The 17075-nt window shown below is 34.2% G+C and overlaps 3 protein-coding genes across 5 annotated transcripts; 1 reads left to right on the top strand and 2 right to left on the bottom strand.

The window, feature by feature from the left end:
• Positions 1-422: 422 nt before the first annotated feature.
• LOC106769881 (FT-interacting protein 1) lies at positions 423-3328 on the top strand. The gene has a single exon (XM_014655668.2). The coding sequence runs from the start codon at positions 658-660 to the stop codon at positions 3055-3057; it is 2400 nt and encodes a 799-aa protein (XP_014511154.1). The 5' UTR covers positions 423-657; the 3' UTR covers positions 3058-3328.
• LOC111242242 lies at positions 2975-6617 on the bottom strand. The gene is made up of 3 exons (XM_022784560.1): positions 6141-6617; positions 4852-5966; positions 2975-3076 (listed from the first exon to the last, which is right to left on the bottom strand). The coding sequence occupies exons 1-2, from the start codon at positions 6615-6617 to the stop codon at positions 5703-5705; spliced, it is 741 nt and encodes a 246-aa protein (XP_022640281.1). The 3' UTR covers positions 2975-3076; positions 4852-5702.
• A 2813-nt stretch (positions 6618-9430) lies between these two features.
• Positions 9431-16265, bottom strand: LOC106771288 (bZIP transcription factor TGA10). Of its 3 annotated transcripts, XM_022785077.1 has the most exons (13): positions 16167-16265; positions 15747-16089; positions 15485-15585; positions 15348-15401; positions 14720-14808; positions 14432-14551; positions 14203-14271; positions 14024-14083; positions 13787-13864; positions 13394-13469; positions 12736-13007; positions 12012-12251; positions 9603-9752 (listed from the first exon to the last, which is right to left on the bottom strand). In XM_022785077.1, exons 2-13 carry the CDS (start codon positions 15920-15922, stop codon positions 9603-9605), a joined length of 1485 nt encoding a protein of 494 aa, XP_022640798.1. In that variant the 5' UTR covers positions 15923-16089; positions 16167-16265. The 3 variants fall into 3 exon arrangements, with proteins under 3 accessions (XP_022640799.1, XP_022640798.1, XP_014512730.1); XM_022785078.1 differs by having other exon boundaries at positions 9431-9752; positions 15747-16245; XM_014657244.2 differs by lacking the exon at positions 15348-15401 and having other exon boundaries at positions 15747-16243.
• Positions 16266-17075: the final 810 nt, after the last annotated feature.

Here is a 17075-nt window from a genome sequence, read left to right as displayed (position 1 = left end):
CTTTCACGAATTCAGTGCAATTCGAAATTAATTACATTAAAATAAAAAAATATATATGACTTTAATTTAAAATCAATTATATTGAAATTGTTATAGAAAAATCCTGATTTTAATTCAAAATTTAATTTACACAAAAGTCATCAGAAAAAATATAACTTTAATTCAAAATTAATTATAACTAAAATTATCACAAATTTACAAGACATAACAATTTCAATTTCAATTTTAATTTACACCACAACTTTTTCTAAATAAAGTCATATTTAAACAAGGCAACTTAACCCAAAAGATAATTTTTTTAAAAGGAAAGTCGAATTGGTAATTTTGAAAATAAATTGGATTAAAAACCCGAACCAGAGTGGCACTACATGATTCGGACAAGTAACTATCTTTCATATATTAGTGCCATAAAAGGTCACAAAACTTGAAGCTCACATTTCTATTTTGGAGAGACTCCAATGGCACCATCTCTCTCATTGTAATGAGTAATACCATTGTTGGAATCAGGTTCAAGACATAAGCATCTAAACCAAAAGAAAATTCGCAGTATATTTATCTTTCACGAACGAATTTTCATGTTCTGTTTCCCTAGACACATGAATTAGAGGTTGAACACCGAGAAGAAATTTGAAAGGTGAAGTTTCCAAAGTCGAAAGCATGAGTTCTCAAGCAGCAGCAGCAGCAAAGGGGAACCAAGAGGACTACAAGCTGAAGGACACAAAGCCAGAGCTTGGAGAAAGGTGGCCACATGGAGGGCAACGTGGAGGGAGTGGTTGGTTATACAGTGAGAGAGCCACAAGCACTTATGACTTGGTGGAACAGATGTTCTACCTCTATGTCCGTGTTGTCAAGGCCAAGGACCTTCCACCAAATCCCGTCACCAGCAACGTTGACCCTTATGTTGAAGTAAAGGTTGGAAACTACAAGGGGAAAACAAGGCATTTTGAGAAGAAGACAAACCCTGAGTGGAAGCAGGTTTTTGCTTTCTCAAAGGAGAAGATTCAGTCCTCAGTTGTTGAGGTATTTGTGAGAGACAAAGACATGGTGGCCAGAGATGACTACATTGGGAAAGTGGAGTTTGACATGCATGAAGTGCCAACAAGGGTACCCCCAGATAGCCCTTTGGCTCCTCAGTGGTATAGGCTTGAGAATCTCAGAGGGGAAGCAAGGAGTAGAGGAGAGATCATGCTTGCAGTTTGGATGGGGACACAAGCTGATGAAGCATTCCCTGAGGCTTGGCATTCAGATTCTGCTTCAGTTAAAGGAGAAGGGGTTTATAATATCAGGTCAAAGGTTTATGTTAACCCAAAACTATGGTATCTCAGGGTTAATGTGATTGAAGCTCAAGATGTGGAGCCACAGGACAAAAGCCAGCCACCCCAAGTTTTTGTGAAGGGTCAAGTTGGACAGCAAGTGCTCAAGACCAAGCTGTGTCCAGCAAAAACACCAAACCCCATGTGGAATGAAGATTTGGTGTTTGTGGCAGCTGAGCCATTTGAGGAAAAGCTTGTGCTAACGGTTGAGAACAAGGCTTCCCCTGGGAAGGATGAGGTTGTGGCAAAAATAGCCTTGCCACTTAACAAGTTTGAGATCCGTTTGGATCACAGAGCAGTGCACTCACACTGGTACAACCTTGAGAGGTTTGGCTTTGGTGTGTTGGAGGGTGACAAGAGGAACGAGACCAAGTTCTCAAGTAGGATTCACCTAAGGGTGTGTCTTGAGGGTGCTTATCATGTGCTAGATGAATTCACAATGTATATCAGTGACACAAGGCCAACTGCCAGACAACTTTGGAAGCAGCCAATTGGGATTCTTGAAGTCGGGATACTCAGTGCTCAAGGGCTCCAATCTATGAAGACAAACAATGGTAAAGGGTCAACAGATGCTTATTGTGTGGCCAAGTATGGTCAGAAATGGGTGAGAACCAGAACAATCACCGAGAGCTTTAATCCCAAATGGAATGAGCAATACACATGGGAAGTCTATGATCCTTGCACTGTCATAACTTTTGGGGTGTTTGACAACTGCCATCTGGGTGGTGGTGGAGGCCAAACTCAAGGAACTGGAGCCAAAATTGACTCAAGAATTGGCAAGGTGAGGATTCGTTTATCAACCTTGGAAATGGATAGGATTTACACAAACTCATACCCTCTACTTGTTCTGAAACCCTCTGGGTTGAAGAAGATGGGGGAGCTTCAATTGGCCATTCGTTTCACCTGTCTCTCAATGGCTCACATAATCTACCTTTATGGACACCCTTTTTTGCCAAAAATGCATTACCTACATCCATTCACGGTGAACCAGTTGGAAAGTCTGAGGTACCAGGCTATGAACATTGTGGCAGTGAGGCTTGGGAGAGCAGAACCACCACTGAGGAAAGAGGTTGTGGAGTACATGCTGGACGTGGACTCTCATATATGGAGCATGAGAAGAAGCAAAGCCAATTTCTTCAGAATTGTGTCACTCTTTTCAGGTGCAATATCAATGAGCAGGTGGCTTGGTGAGGTGCAACAGTGGAAGAATCCAGTGACCACAATTCTAGTGCATGTTCTCTTTTTCATCTTGATATGTTACCCTGAACTGATCCTCCCCACCATGTTCCTCTACATGTTTCTCATTGGAATATGGAACTTTAGGTTGAGGCCAAGGCACCCTCCAGAAATGGACACCAAACTTTCTTGGGCAGAAGCAGCACGCCCAGATGAACTTGATGAAGAGTTTGACACTTTTCCCACTTCAAAGGCTCAGGATGTGATAAGAATGAGGTATGATAGGCTAAGGAGTGTGGCTGGGAGAATACAAACTGTTGTAGGAGACATTGCAACTCAGGGTGAGAGATTTCACACTCTGCTCAGTTGGAGAGACCCTAGAGCCACAACCCTATTTATCATTTTCTGCCTCCTTGCTGCTGTGGCATTGTATGTCACACCCTTCAAGGTTGTCGCTTCAGTTGCTGCCATTTTCTGGCTCAGGCACCCCAAGTTCAGAAGCAAGCTACCCTCACTGCCTAGTAATTTCTTCAAGAGGTTGCCATCTCGTGCTGATAACATGCTTTGAGGTTGCACATCAATCATACCTTTCATTTTTATACTTTCTCGTTAGTACACACTCACAATTGCTTTTCATCATCTTATCAAATTTTTCATTCTTCAGAACATGGGATTAGTTAATCAATCTGCTACATTTGCCCCTAATATTCATTCTCTGTTACTTATACATGTTATCATTCATAAACTTCGCAATATAGACTAGTTAAGGTGAAAGTCTCACGTGGACGTGGATTAGAGACGAGTTCAATCTATAATATATAAGTGAGCTGTAAATTTCACTTTACAAACCAGTTTTGTAGAGTTGAGTTAGACTTTAAACTCACTTTCTAATATGATATCAAAGTTATAGTTAGAGCTTATTCTAACGAGTGGATATTTCTATTTTCATCCCTTGTTAGACCGGACCATCCAATTTCTCAAACTCATGCATCAACCTATGACATGACACATTAATTACCTAATTTTTGTGCATTGGATTATATTCAACGGTTTTAATTTATATATGTCATTTCTCATTAAATAAAATAAATAAATAATGAAGCTGGTATATGTGATAAAATTTGACTAACTTAATTTACATGACAAAGTCACGTACAACTGGAATAAAAAAACAGTTGGAATAATTTATTTTAATATTTTCCAATTCTATCTTATCTTATAGTTTTATATTTAAAAGAAAATGAAGGACTGGAAGTAAACATAATGACAAATATTTTCTTACAACTTTCTAAAAAATAAGATAATACACATTCCTACTTTAGTATTCTTGGTAATGAAAAAAAAATCGTGAAACAAATATCTCCATAAGTTTATACATTAGTCAACGTGGCCCATAGGACACTTTTTGAGGGCCAGAAATGGCCCATAGATAACTAAGGGTGTTGCTTCCTGCACCTCCCCATTTGCTCTCTACACCTCTCCTTTTCCTTTTTACCCTTTACTTTATTCTTTTATTCTTATTTTATCCTTTAATAAAAATTTATCCTTTTGACTGGAGAGCATTCATACTGTAATTTTAATTGTTCTTGCAGTTCACTTTGTTCCATCTTATATGCAATATCATGGTTTTCCTGTTTCAGTATCTCATAGTCTAGTGCAAGCTGCTCCATCTACATCTTTAACTCATCTTTGTCTCTCCTATACATCTCTATTTCACCATAGAGATCTATAATATTTTGTTCAAGTAGGTGAGTCTCCTGAGCATTGTTGTGCTCTTTAACTAGCTCTTCCAATTCTTTCTGTTCATCATCCGTTTCAGAATTAGAGAGCTTTCCCTCTGACTCACGAGAGATGTTATCCTCTTCGTTCTTATAGGAAAGACTACACATTTCCCTATTTTTCTGCTTCAGCATTTCATCTAGGTCCTGCAGAGCAAGAACTAGATCAGCGTTAGACTCTTGTGTCTTCTTTAACTGTAATTGGTAGAAGGTAGAAGTTTAATCTTCTCTAGGCTTTGAAGGCAGTGGTACACTCTGGAGCAAAAACAGGTGAGTGAATAATCCTAACCATAATAATGTCGAAACCTCCCTTAAACGGATATGACCATCCATTGACGGATATTCACATATGTTTCAGGGCGAAACGGATGTGCGACATCCGTTGAGGCCTAGACGTCTTCCTCCTCATACGTACACACAGAAAAGCAGAATAAACGAAGCACTTAGACACAGAAAAGCAGAAGAAACGAAGCACAACACTATATCACATACATTTACAAAAAATCAACCTTCGCGGAAGAAAAAACTAACCAAACAAAACAAGCTTCTCTGTCATGGCCGGAAGAAGAAACAAAGAAACTAACCTCGAGACCAAGTGGCAGAAACGCACCAACCACGAAACACACCGCCGCACCGCTGCACACACCCACCATACCGCCGCATAAACCAAAAACGCACCACCACGAAATGCCCAAAAACAAACAGAAGAGAGGACTGGGAAACTTGGGAGTAAGAGTTTAGAAAAAAATGAAAAGGATTTAGGGTGAGGGAGAAGGGGAAACGGATGTGATGAGGAGGTGGGACTGCTCTTACCGTGAGTTGAGTGAATTAGAAAATTGGGAAGTGAAATCTAGGGTTACTTAAATTAAACAAGGTTAAAAAAGTAAAAGAAAAAGAGGTTATTTTAGTAATATAAAAAAAGTAAAAAAAAAATGAGGAGGTGGAGGGAACAACACCCGATAACTAATTACATAATTGGGCCACAGGACAGAGTATGGGCCACAAGACCAATATCTCTAAGGGTGTTGTTCCCTCCACCTCCCCCTTTCCATCCTCCACCTTCCCAACCTTTTTTTATTACAATAATAACCTTTTCTTTTTACCTTTTTACCCTTTTTACTTTTAAACCTCAACTCTACTTTCCTCTCTCCTCACAGCTCACCTCCCCCAGCCTCACCTCCCCCAAGTTTTTGAATCAGCACTACAGGAGACACTCCTCCGCGATAGTTAGGACAGCCGGTGGCGAGGGTGACAAGTCCGTCGATGACTTTGACGGGGAGCATGTTTTCCCAGCAGAACCACTGCCAATGACATCAATCAAATTTCTTCCACTTATCTTGCTCAAGCACTCTCTCAACCAAGCAAAACAAGTATCAGCAATGTAACGCTTATCAAGCATCACCATGATCGATTCCAGTCTATCTCTGAATGACTTCTAGAGCCTAACTTCCTCGTCAGGATTGGGAATCCCACCAAACAACTGAGATGCCGGAGGAGATCCCAGTATGACTTTGTAAAAAAGGGGCATATCATTCAAAACCTGCAAAAACAACTTACCCACCTGACCCACAGTAACCTGAATTATACCTAACACATTGCACAATACTGAAACCACCAAGGAGGAAGCATCACCAGGACCAGAATTCCCCAAAACTTGCAATATCCACGACTTCCTCGATTCCAAAAACAATCCCAATACCTGTTTTACAAAAAATTAAATAAAAAAAAATCAGTTTAAATCGAATCCAACAACCATCCAAATCTTAAACTAATTAAGTCCATACAAATCTTTCTTTAGTCGACTAATCACTCCATAACTCACACCCACAAATCTAGGCACAAACCCAGAATTCAATGCGAAGAAACTAACTACCTGCTTAGGCTCGAGCTCGTCGATGACGGCGACGGCGGTAAGCGCGTCGGAGTAAGCGACAAGCGCGTCGGAGTAAGCGACAATGGCGAGGTCGCGATCGAGCAACCGATCGCGGCTGCGCTGGGAGATCTGCGCCCTGAAACTCTCAACAATCTGGCACCAGTGTTGGAGCATGGCGAAATTTGAGAGGAACTTCTTGTTCTGGTCATCAGAATCGGCGATGTTGTTGGAGATGGAGCGGATGCGACCGTGCACGGCGGTGATGTTGCTAGAGGTGTCGTTGCAGGAGGCCTTCATGCCAACGATGGAGTCGGCAGAGTCGATCAGGTCGCGATACCTATTGTCGACCAGTTGCTTGAGCTCCGTCCTCGATTTACCTCCGCCTCGCCGCCTCAATCTTCCGGATCCCAGCAATAGGCTTGGTGCGAGACAGGGACTCGGCGTCGCAGTTACTGAGGTTGGAGATGCGGTGGACATCGGTTTGACACCTAAACGGATGTTGGTATCCGTTAGTTTATAAAATTTTAATTTTAAAAATAAATTTGGATAAAATAGAAATATAAAAATAGATTAAAGGGTAAAAGAAGAAATAGAGAGGTGGAGGAAGCATCTGAGCCACACCCTATCTCTAAACATTTCTTTCTACACTCTAATAAAGTAGTGAAAAGACTTATTTATCTTTTTTTTTATTCATTTCATCCTCTTTTTTCTAAATATGACAAATAAACTTAACTTGTTCATGTGGATATTGTTCAATATACCTCTGTTTTGACAAAAAATTTTACGCCGAATATGAATAATATTTATTTTTTTCAATTGAGTTTATATATATATATATATATATATATATATATATATATATATATAACTTTTAGTTTTTAGGTTTTATAACTTTTCTTGTTAGATAAATAATTTTCTTCTTCTCTTCTAATTATTTGTTTTGATATGAAATACATTTACATATTTCAAATATTTTTTTTCTTATAATAACTTTTATGTAATTATGTTTAAATTATATATGTCCATTTAATGAGAAATGATAATTTTCTAATTACTTACCCAGATTTAGTTAAGAGACACTCCGTAGCAATTTGATGGTTAATATGTCACAAAACTTGTTAGTGAAAGATTAATTACGCAATAACTAACAAATTTTTCATAACTAATATGTAATTTTTTTATAGTGAGATATAAATCATGTTTCAAATGTATTTAGCTCAATCTATAATTTTGATGTAATTGATTTACTATTTCAAATTCAAGAAGTATTTTTCAATAAGTAAAACTTAGCTAAAAGATTAAAAAAAAAAAAAAACAACTTTACCAGATTAATTGTTTCAAGAAGTGAACGAGAAAGTTTATTTATATATCTTAGTTTTAATGCATTAAAATATGATTTCTTGAAGCTTTTTACTCTATTAAAATATGATTTTAATAGATTAAAATTATTAAAATCTGAAAACTTGAATGTTTAATTGGATTTACAGGATTGAAATAAAATTTGAATAGATTAAAATGTTTCTCTTACTAACACAACAAGATTTAAAATAATTTAAAAGATTAAAATTATTTTTAAGCCATTAATATAGAGCTTGAAATTTCAAATAATGATTCGAAGTAATTCTAAATGAATTAATTACTTTATTTACATAAAATTAAGAATAAAGTAATCACTTTCAATACTCAAATTACACAAATTACCACTAAAACATAATATTAACTAAAATATCAAAGCTTTCATCTTATATCATCACATTGATATGGTTAGAAATATCAAATCCTAAGGATCAAGGTTGCTTCAAGCATCTACTTCAACAATTTTTATTATATTGTTACATTTTATTGTTAAAAAAATTACCCATATTTTCATCATACTAAGTTAACGAAAGAACATATGAAGTTTTTTCAGCAGAAAATGAGACTTTCGCATTATTAATTAAGTGATAAAAATTAATTTCACATGCCACATCTTTTTAATATGAGTTTTAAAATATAAACTGTGACAATGTGGTGATTACAAAACGTTTCTAAGGTATTCTTAATTGTTATAAATATCAATTAAAATTTAATTTCATCAACGTAAAATCGCGATAACAATTTTTTAAAACAAAATATGTTTCATCGTTATAAATAAATTGTAAATATAGAAGAGCTAATTAGACGTTACGGTGACAAACCGTGATAGTTTATCATCGTAAAATATTTTTCAAATTTTAAAAATATAAAAATTTAATAATAATAATAATAATAATAATAATAATAATAGAAAAGTAAAAATATATCAATGGATTGATTTCGATGTATATCTCTATCCATCTCATTCATACTTTGAGAGGTTAAAATTGATAGAATCCAAAAGTCGTAAAATTTTAATTAAAACAAAAATTGAATTCGTAAATCAGCATATATAGATGTTTTCTATTAATATCAAACTTTCATATATTTATTTTATATAACTATTTTAAATAATATAAATAAATATGTTTGATTAATTACACATAATTTATTTTAATGATATATGTTATAGGATATTAATATATTAAAAATATATCGGAGTTCAATGACGAGTTTATCGTCACATAATCTAAAAAGTATAAAGTTTCTTAATTTTTTAAGAAAGAAAAAAGTAAAAAGTAAATAAAGATAGTGTCTAAAAATTTAAGTGTCTCAAAAAATATTTTTCTTTTCCCAACGTACAACATTTCTTAAAAATCGTTACTTTCGTGGATTTCAAAAACCAAAGAAATATTCCATACTCTCTTTGTTTATTGTTCTAAATAGGAATTTCCTTCGTAATTTCCATATTCAATTTTTAAGTTTTAATTTTCTATTAATCACACGTGTTTTTTTCACAATAATCTTCCATCAATGGAAACTTCATATACAAATCAATGAACTTTCTCACATCAGAAGTTGCCTGTTAATTTACAGGCCAACCATCATCATACAATAACTCACCACCTTATTCATTTCTTGATTACAGAAAAAGCAATATATATAAGTTGACCAAAGTGTTTATGTTGATAAATGAAAGAGATGAACAACTTATGCATGCAACCATTGATGAGCACGTAGATAAGTCAGTTCAACTCTTCAACTTTCCTTTTTCTTCTTCTTATAAGACAGCATCAAATACATGTTTCAAAAATCATATCAATATTCTTTATATTTCAGTGCAATTCATAGAAAATATTGAAAATGATAAGTAGTTGTAATTAATGTGATTTTGTTAATGTGTGCTTATGAATGCACACAGAAAGATGGAGAAGGTGGGTGAGAAATTAAGGGTGTGGTACCAGAAAGAACGAACTAAGATATAATTTAAGAGAAGAAATAAAGAAGCTACAAGGTTATATATATATATATAGATATATATGTATGTATCTATGATCTAGTAGGTGGTAGCCATGTTGAGATGAAGTTATGGAAGATGTGAGTGTTGTTCCTTTGAGCAGAGAGAAACTAGTCTTGGCGAGGGCGCGTGAACCAGAGAGAACTGAGGGCTCGAAGACGATGGAAGTACTCAGAAATGGCCACCAAACACCTTGCTGCTTGGCGCGTGGTTAGAAGTTGCTGCAGACGGTGAATGGTTTGGTGCCTCAGATTATCAGCCTGTAATTTCATCACCACTCAATTAATAAACTAATAAATATCTTTGACTTTTTTTGCATTCTTTCATTCCATTCATCAAATCCACTCTTTTCGATTCTTAAATTTACTCCTTTAAATGCTTTTTAAAAACCAAGCATTCAATATATTTCATTCTATCACTACACACACTTCTTTTATTTTACTTTATTTAAGGATCTTGTCCTTAAAATATCTTAAAACAATCCTTTATTTTCATCATCATTGTTTTCTAATGTTTTTATAAGGAAAATTATTAAATAATTAGCAAACTTCGATGCACTAAATGAATTTTAATTTATTTGTTTTTATGTTACAGAATAAAGATATAGATTTTTCAGAGTTAGTAAATCATTGTATTTTATGTTAGATTAACAAAAATAAAATATAAGTGAAATTTGGTTGAACTACTGAAGATCTAATGAACTGAAATTGTTTTAGAAGAAGCATAGGGAATTAATACTAGAATGGTACCTTCATTTGTTGTCTAATTGAAAATTATCCCCACTAATTTATTAATTAATATGACATATAGTCTAGTTAGCTAGTCTAATTTTAAAACTTAGGCAAAGGAATGCTTAAGAAACTTTAACATAAGGACAATTGGGTTGGGACCTCTTCCACATTAAGAGGTTGAATGTTATTTTTCTACCTTATGACACATTGGATTAATTTCTGAATTCTATAAATGACGACAACAAGAATGATAATCAAATCAATCACTCACACTAAAATCTAGGACCATGTTTTTTCTAGTCAACTTTGTTACCAGTAGCATTAGATTAAACAATTAAATCTTCAGTTTTTGCCCCACCCCTAATTAAAAGTTATCAATTTTTAAAAAAATTGCAGTCAACTAAGAAAAAGATAAATAATTATAAATATAATTTTTTATTTAATTATTTGACAGTTTTAAAGGGTTGAAGAAAACAAAATTCTTTAGTAATAGTTAAACAGAAACTACAAATCGGTCAAACTGAGACACAGATTAATTAATGGGAAAGGTTTCTTGTGACAAAATCTATTGTACAATGATGATGTTGTTGGCTACCTAAGGATTCCTCTGGTTTTTTATGTTATTATTTTTTGATTGCTTACTTTACCATAGTTTCAAACATGTTCTTCGAAGACTTGTATAATTAAAATCAATAATTAATCATTGAACTTAAGCATAGTTGGTGAACCGACCCAGTGACCATGAACGTCACACAGAAGTTTTATACATCTTTTTCCTTTTTTCCTTGATTGTAATGGAAATTTCAGGATCAAACATGTTTACACTAATTATAATTAAACTCATTTTAAATATTTTATTTAAATATTCCATGGTAGGTCATGCGAGTGTGTGTTTTTTCATAAATGGCCAAAAAGAAAGGTATGTATATGTATGTTGTGTCTTCAAGTTACAGTTACGACCATGACATCACATAGGTATGGAATTCAGAACGTATCTTTCCACGAGGAACATCAACGAGGGACCACTTTTTTTCCTTAGACTCACGTGTACGTGACCAATGCTACACTTGTTGATTAGTACTAACTTAGGAATTCGATGTTAAATGCATTTATATCTATTATTATCCTCACATTTTACTCATCAAAAACCCCTATTTACTATTTTCTATACCAAAACTTTTAGTGCTAAAATTTGTCCTATCTTTTTCTACAATAACCATAAATCAGTCTTAATCAACTACAATATTACCTATAGGGTTTTATTTTCCTACCGCTTTCGAGCAAAACTACAAATCTATATGCTTATAATATATATATATATATATATATATATATATATATATATATATATATATATATATATATATATATACACGTGCACACACAATTTTGTCGCATATATTGACACAAAGACATCTATCTATATCTATCTATGTATAAATATTTCGAAAATTTCATATTAATTCAGAATTATCTAAATTTTTTTTGTTCATAATTAATTTAATATATATATATAGATTCGATGGCGGTGGGACATGCATGAAATGGAGTAGGTCTCCCCATACCAATTCAAAGAGGAACAAATTCTAGTTCCTTACCTGATCCCCACGAGATCAGTTACGGAAACTTTGTACAAATGTTATGAGGACCACACAACTAGTTTACCAATATCACAAAACTCACCCAAATTAATTAAATCAACCACAAATTCAGCATGCATTCATTCATCAAACATTATTAATTAGTTGTCATTTTACGTAAACAAGATTCATATATATATATATGTACCTGTCTCGCAAAACTTTCAAGAGTGGAGAGTTTGTTCATTGCCACGGCCATCTGTCCCATGTAGTTAGTCATATTTGGAGGACACCACAGAGAGTCCGATGTTAAAGTGTCCGAAAGAGATTGGTTTAGGGCATCAAGCCCTTGTGAAAGAGCTTCTTCTGCCTCTTGTGTGGATTGTTGCAACCCACATATCCCAAGTATTTGTTGCTCCGTGAGAGGCTCGATTTGACCCAGAATAATCTAAAACCGATGCACATTAATAAATCAATAAATAAAGAAATGTTAAGTCATTGTCTAGGAGTTAGGTTCGTTTTGTTTGTATGTGTGTGTCACACAATTTCATGGTCAATGAAAGGTTGTTAGTTTACTTGGGGTTATGGAAATTAGAGCAAGTTAATTCATCCGTAGGAAGAAGACAGTGAGAGATAGAGACCCGTGTCATGCACTTTGCTATAACTCTTTTTCCTTTCTTAGTTGGTTTCTCATTCCAACCAGAAAATTCAAGTGAAAGGCATGGCTTAACAGGTATCAAGCCTAACTCTCTCCCTTCATCATAACTTTAACTCCATATTCATTCATGGCATTAAATTCATCGCCATAAAAACTCATCCCCATTAAATCCATATTCTCCGAGACAAGTCAATGGATGATGCTCCTAGAAACAAACCTTTGCATCCGAAACAAGTGTTTTGTTTTTGTTTAGAAAAGATATTAATATATTTACCTTGATGAGTTCAGAGGGTCTGAAACCACCGATCCACATGAAGCAACGTTCAGCTGGGGTCTTCCACATGCCAAAAAAAAGGTGGAATACGTCTGTTTTCGCCACTATGCTCTTCAGGTTCATTACTTGGTCGTAGTGAGCCAAACAATTGTCTACATATAACCGAAGCTCGTTTTCATGGAGGTGTTCTTGCACTGCACCTCTTAGTTCGCACACTATACGCTGGTGTTCCTCTAACCATCTTGCATATTCCACGTCAAACATTGCAGCCTCTGCAATTCATGCACAAAACTATCTATATATAAATCAAGTGTTTTTAATTGAAAATTTTTCACTTTTACAGTAACCAATAATAATGCCAAATTTTATTAGACAATTTGCTTTTTTTTTAAAAATATATAAAAACTAAATTCTACAAGTTTATTCCTTGTCTTTCTTTCTACCAATATAATGTGAAACAAGAAATGTGACATGAGGCTTGCTATTTTACTTCGTAATAAATACATAAGTCTAAACTGGCATTGGAAATAAAGATATAACAAAAGATTAATACGTAATATCTTAAAACTATAAAAAAAAACGTGAATAATAATAATCATAATAAAAGTTTTCTAAAAATATGAGAGTGAAAAAAGAAGTTAAGAAGCAGAATGGTCACCTGAGCTAATGCCAGTCATAGCCATAGGAAAACCTTGCTCACCTCCCAGAAGGGCATTTCCACCCATTAATATGCCCTAAAATAGAAACACGCATTGCTTGTTAGTGCTATCAAGTTTGAACTTGCATTATTGCAACACCATCATGTCAAACACATTTATAACATTTTATATATGTATTAGAAAAGCTAGTTTTCAAAAGCCTAGCTTCAATATATATATATATATATATATATATATACTAAGTACGTGTTTGTCTGGTCTAATGTATTTAAGAGAAATAATCGTTTCTTCGTCAACCTTTTGAGCATATTTTATCAAAAAGTACTTTTCCGAAAATATTCTATTCAAAGAATGCACCAAGTCTTTGCCGTAGAGAAGAGGTTCTTCCTTACTTGAGCTCTTGCACGCTGCAACTCTTGTTCTAGCTGATTAAGCTTAATTCTACTTGACTCTAGCTGCTGAACGTACGCCTGAGAGAGAAAGAGAAACACAAATAAATTGGTCATATTATAACAATTTATGGCTCAAACTTTAAATAATAGAGACTCGTTGACAAGTCTTGCCTAAAATGTACATAACCACACACAGTATTTTACAAAAAAGTAATCTTTCAGGGGAATTCACAGTACCTTTTTCCTGAGCCTGCTTTTTCTTGCTGCTTCTCTATTCTGAGCAAGTCTTCTCAGTGTCTGTGCACACCGTTTTGAAACCACACATTAATTCGGCTTTAATTATCAAATCCAAAACAACACCGTACATGAAGGAACAACAAATGTAACACAAAAGAAAACTAATCATAGTTATCAACCTTAGGATCTGGTGTTTTGGGTGCTTCTTGCTCAGAACTTGAGGTTGCTCCCTTGCGATTTCCCTCTCGCTGATATAACACATGCATATTAAACAGGTGATTAATTAGTGAAAGAATTTTTTTTTCCTCAACCCTTTTGAGGGCACTGGGTTTTGAACACACTTTTTAAGTTAAATATATAAATTTGTGTATCCAAAATAAAAATTATGCGTGTGTATATGCTGTGTACCTTTACAGCTTTGGGTGGTTCAGGTGCAGATGGAGGTTCAGTGTGAGGGTTGGGCTTGGTTATGGATGACCCTGGTCTCTTGGAGCCACTGGTTTGCGTGGAGGGTAACTCCATGCTAACCTAACAAATAGAAAAATAAAATAAAATCATATTTAATGTTATTTAACTATATATATTAGAAGCTAGCTAACACATGGATAATCTAGATCAGATGTACATAGCATAGCATTAAAATTAACAAAATACAACTGAGAGTGGGATATGATTATTATTATATTATTATGGTACCTTGGAATTGGGTGGTGGCACTGCGTGCATAGGCTGAGATGGGAAAATATTGAGAGTTGGTGGTGGCCTCATTCCTGATGATGAGTTCTCTGTCGAAACACATATATGAATAGAATTCGGCATCATCAACTATAAGTAAATATATGTATCAAATATATATATATATATATATATATATATATATATATATATATATATATATATGTATGTATGTATGATCACAGAGAAATTGTGAGAAGTGAAAAACAAGAGTTATGTTTTTGAAGAGAAAAAGAAATGATTGCAGAAGAACAGAAATAAGAAGCAAGAGAGGTGTGGGAAACTGTCATGCATTATTTGTAGGTCTGCCAGAAGAAGGAGAAAGCAGAAAGCATCCATGCCCTATGTGTATACTTTTTCAGTACATGTGGAGGTTATGAATAAAATCAAGAGGAAAACTAGGAGAGTGAGTGGGAGAGAGGATCAATTTTCTTTTTCCTTTTTTGAGAAGTGCAAAAATGTCTCTACAACATTTTTTTGGCCACCCTTTTTTTTTCACTTCTCTGAAAGGATTTGGTCAAACAAAGTACTATACGGCAGATAAGATATGGATCTCCTGAAACATGCTTTTGCTGTGACCCAATCAAACCTTGCCTTAGAGAATCTTTGAAACTGAAATGAAAAAAAGCAAGTGCTCTTCTTTCTGAATTGAAGAAGATCTTGAAATCAGAAACAGGTTTATTTGTTCCTTTATGTAAGAGCATTTCAGAGAGAGAAAAAGCTCACGTCTTTGGTCTTGAACACTAGAAGTGTCAGCCTGACCGTCAAGATATAAAAAAAAGGCTTGATCCAATTCTCCCAGATCATAAGCTCCAGAATCTTTGCTTCTGTTGAATAATCATAAAGTAAATCAAAACAGCAGCAGAAAGAAACTAACACAAAAAAATATATATAATTGGTGTAAATTTTGTTCTAAGAAAAACTTGATACGATGATTCCTCAGCTTTGTTGCAGAAAGTGCACTGCTTGGCTTATGATGATTACTCACAAGTAATTTGCAGGGATAGAGTGTGATGAGGAAGATGGCATCATCCCAAAAGAGATTTGTTGGTCTGGTATTTGATGATGATGAAAATGATGTGGTGGTTGTTGATGATGAAGATGTGGGGGGAGTGGTTCAAGTTGAGTTGTTGAGTTGGTGCTCTTAACACTCGAAGAAGCCATGATATTCTGAGAGGAGCTTAAAAACTTTGTCTCTTTGTCTCTTGCTCTTTTTCTTGTGTTGCTTCTAATTCAATAGCTATGGAGAACCCATTAATGGTGAGACCGCCTTCTGGTTTTTCCTCTTAAAACCATTTCCCAAGAGAGAGAGAGGGAGTCGGTTATGAATTCTGGATGAATAGCTAGAGAGTAGTGTGTGAGGAAGAGAGAAAATAATAGAATTGAATGCTACAAACAAAAGACAAACCTTCTTTTCTCTCTTCTTTTTACATCTATCCCATTTTCTCTCTCATCTTTTGTGCAATTGCAATTTTATTCCGACACTGTTGTTCCTTAGTATTCTCTCTCCAAAAATGTCACATTTAAATTTTGAATAATTTGTAATCACACTAAAAAAGTGGTTTTGTTTTGAAAATTCATTATTTAGTTGAGAAAGATGTTCTAAGAAATAATGGAAGACCAACAATGGCTTTCTTGGGTAACCCTCTTATTCTATTGGTGAAAAGACCAAAAAGTCTTGTGTTGTGTTCAACATTTACTGTACACGTTTCCATGCAAACTTACACGTAGTTCCTTGAACCACCTCTGTCCATTGGATCATAACATAGCCAATTCTGTTTTTAATACATATTTTTCCTTCTTTATCTGTATATCACTAATATTAATCTTTTGATAAAAACTAAAAAGAATTTTCTTAAAAATTAATAAACTCAAAAATTAAATTTCCATACAAAGAATTGAAAAAGTATGCAAACCCATTAATCAGTGTAACAAATAAATAGATTTTGTTATATAAATAGCAAAATATATATACTACGGACAAATTATGTACAGTAAACTTCTCGTAATAATAGATTATGGAGTTTTCTTTCTTTGATTTTAAAAAATATAATATAAATTTAAAAGTTTTTCTTCCACCAATAAAATCATATTTCATCAACTTACTTTTTTTCTCTCGTTACCAATCTACTCTATCTTTTCTCTATATGGATAAAGTTTTTTTTTTCTAACAAGTGTGTCTCTTTTTTGTTATTCAATATTTTTTTTTTCTGTGTGGCTAATAAATATAAACATTAATTGCTTTAATTTTATGTACTCTGGTAATCCCTTGTTAACTTGGAGAGGTAATTAACATTAGCCGACCCTCAATGATTTA

The sequence above is a fragment of the Vigna radiata genome, chromosome 8, assembly GCF_000741045.1.
Source record: "Vigna radiata var. radiata cultivar VC1973A chromosome 8, Vradiata_ver6, whole genome shotgun sequence".
NCBI lineage: Eukaryota > Viridiplantae > Streptophyta > Magnoliopsida > Fabales > Fabaceae > Vigna > Vigna radiata.
The sequence above is the reverse complement of the archived record's forward strand: the minus strand, read 5'-3'. Positions and strand labels throughout refer to the sequence as shown.

Bases quoted from the DNA above. Each gene is read 5' to 3' on its own strand.
- LOC111242242 (XM_022784560.1), bottom strand. From the start codon at position 6,617: ATGTCCACCGCATCTCCAACCTCAGTAACTGCGACGCCGAGTCCCTGT. The intron at 5,967-6,140 runs GTAGTTAGTTTC...TTTGTAAAACAG, and splicing joins ACGAGCTCGAGCCTAAGCAG to GTATTGGGATTGTTTTTGGA.
- LOC106771288 (XM_022785077.1), bottom strand. From the start codon at position 15,922: ATGGCTTCTTCGAGTGTTAAGAGCACCAACTCAACAACTCAACTTGAA. The intron at 13,865-14,023 runs GTACTGTGAATT...TTTCTCTCTCAG, and splicing joins AAAGCAGGCTCAGGAAAAAG to GCGTACGTTCAGCAGCTAGA. The intron at 9,753-12,011 runs GTACATATATAT...ATGAAATTACAG, and splicing joins TTGAAAGTTTTGCGAGACAG to GCTGATAATCTGAGGCACCA.
- LOC106769881 (XM_014655668.2), top strand. From the start codon at position 658: ATGAGTTCTCAAGCAGCAGCAGCAGCAAAGGGGAACCAAGAGGACTAC.